General features: G+C 46.3%; 1 protein-coding gene across 1 annotated transcript in view; it reads right to left on the bottom strand.

The window, feature by feature from the left end:
* The window catches only part of hmx2 (H6 family homeobox 2), a 2,430-nt gene extending 1,642 nt beyond the window's left edge, over positions 1–788 (bottom strand). The window contains exon 1 of the mRNA XM_027033108.3: positions 384–788. Coding sequence (XP_026888909.1) covers positions 384–648 — 265 coding nt within the window. The 5' untranslated portion in view covers positions 649–788. The remainder of the gene's footprint in view (positions 1–383) is intronic.
* Between the last annotated feature and the right edge of the window lie 1,712 nt (positions 789–2,500).

The raw sequence follows: 2,500 nt of genomic DNA, 5'->3' as shown, positions 1-2,500 counted from the left end.
GATAATAATTAAATCTGGTTACATTTAACGCTCAATTGACGAAATGTGGCACATTCCGAGTATCGAGCAGACTCGATTAACTTCGGGCCGGGAGGAAATGCCGTTAATTATTTGACCTTTCGCCTGCTCGTTGAAGCGGCGGTGATACGTTGAATTAAATCAGAGTGTTTTGTTTGATCCCATTCGGCGATCGAGGACACGTTATGATCAATTGCCTTCCTTTACAGACATGACAACAAATATGCGTCCCTGATATTAATGTGCAATGTTTTGGCCTGTGCAGGAAGGCACACACTGCGCGACACCACGGAGGATTCCGCTGTTGGAAACTTATGCCGAACAAGTGCAGCGTGCGGACGCGCGGAAACGTTATCGCGTCTTACCGAGACAGGAGAAGTTGAGAGGTTGATGTCGGTTGCACGGCTCCGGCAGACCGGGCTCGGAGCAGTAGCAGTCGCCTGAGTCCTCGCCTGCGCTGCACTCATCCTCGGATGACACGGACAGTGTCCGCTTCCTCGGCGCGGCTTTGCCGCCGTCCTTGGCCGCCGACCGTACTCCCTCGTTCGCCGTGCCCAGAATCGACTGGATGGTGAAGCTCGAGATTGGGGCGGGCGAGCACTTGCTTCCGCTGTCCTGGGAATTGCTCATTCTCGCTTCATAACAATGACGATGCGGATATGCTGGAATATAGGTGCAATATTTAGGCTACATGTGAAGACACACTTGTGCGTGGTTTGTGAAGAACTCTGTAAGGCGACTGAGAGGTTTTAAAAGTAGTTTTTCGTGGGGCTCGGGAGTGCGCGAATGCATGCCTCTCCACGTCCACGCGCTCTGGTCTCGAGGCGGGTTTAACGTACCCTCATTTGCATGTAGGTAAGACCGGCGCTGGCCAATCACGCGCTCAAAGCGAGCCCGGAAATTTCAAACCGTCGAGGGGTCGCGCAACTGAAAGGCTCATATCAACTCCGACGCGCAGAAGATAACACGCGGTGGAACTTGTCCTGTTGCACTGAATTAATTGATTCACGCATTCGCTGATTTAATACGCCTTTGTTCGCCTTACAACTCAAATTAGAAGCGGTTGTAAAGTCGGTGGCCCGGGACTGGCAGCTCCGTCTCGTTCAGTACTCTCTCTTCCTACGTATAGGCCCTATAGGCTGTTATTTGAATATCGCGGCCAACGAGGCTCCGACTCCCTGTCGTGCCTGAATCGGACTTGCCGGCGTTATTTGCTGCGCCCCAGGAGTCGCTCATTACTTTACCTTCGCTGGCATGAGGAAATAAAAGTTAATAATTGCTGCACTGCAAAAAGCAAACAATGATTATGTTTAACCTAGGTATAGACACGCTCGGTCGCATATTTCATGTGAAAGGATTACAGTTGTTTGTCAAATTTTCTACCCAATATAGGAACAAATATGACCTTTTTATACGTAAATTGCAAACATTTTTAATAAACTTTCCTAAATGCGCCTGATACAAAGGCTATAAGAGACTTGTCTATCTTACTCAAAATTCGGTTTCGATAGAGCGCGCAGTGCAAACTCAGATAAAAAAAGCCTTTTAATGTACTGGAAAAACACGTGTTAAATAAAAAAAAAACAAAAAACGCACTTTTTATCAACACTCGTTAGGATTTGTAAAGACCGCGCGCCCTCACAGCTGAACCGTCTGAACTCTGGGTCAGAACTCATATATCATATTAAATAACCGTTTTAAATTCCACCAGCCTTATGCTATAAATGGAAAATTGGTCAAACAATCCAGCGTACAGTCTAGGAACTAATAATGGGTCCTATCTCATTTTTCTTGAAAATAATAAACTCATTCCACGTCCATTATCTCCGTTTAAGAATTAATTTGATCATTATGTCGGGACAAATCTACAGACTCCGCGGGCCAGATCGCACGGGCAGGATCCAGCTAATTGATTGACTAATTGATTGGAGGGTGGGCACGCGCCCCACCTCTGACTCGTGGCTCGGGGGCAGCTGCGACGGCGCGAGCCGCCGGCCCTGCCACATTAGCGCTCGTTAGCGTTTTCTAAAGACCCCCGACACTTTATAAATGCTCGGCCTTTGTTAAGATGACAGCGCGTGAACACCCGGTGGGAGCTGTAAGAGTCGAGGAACCCCTACCCCAGACACCTAAAGAAGCATCTTACTACATTATACTAGCGAAAAACACAACAACAACAATAATAATAATAATAATAATAATAATAATAATAATAATAATAATAATAATAATAATAATATAGCCTTTTTTTAGTGCGCATTATCTCTACGCAAATTCATATTCCTATGCTCTCGTTCTGGATATAATTTGAACATATAACAGCCTACACTGGTGTGCATAAGTGAGCTCTATATTTAAAAGTGTAACACTGACGGCTAACGAGAGAGCTGAATGGTGCAACTCCGTGTGAAAAGGCATATCAAACCACGACGGTCCATATGCCACCTAAGCACACCCCTTCATTGAGGGGTTCGTTTACGAC

The sequence above is a fragment of the Electrophorus electricus genome, chromosome 10, assembly GCF_041902795.1.
Source record: "Electrophorus electricus isolate QZ-2024a chromosome 10, ASM4190279v1, whole genome shotgun sequence".
In the NCBI taxonomy this organism is placed as follows: Eukaryota; Metazoa; Chordata; class Actinopteri; order Gymnotiformes; family Gymnotidae; genus Electrophorus; species Electrophorus electricus.
The sequence above is the reverse complement of the archived record's forward strand: the minus strand, read 5'-3'. Positions and strand labels throughout refer to the sequence as shown.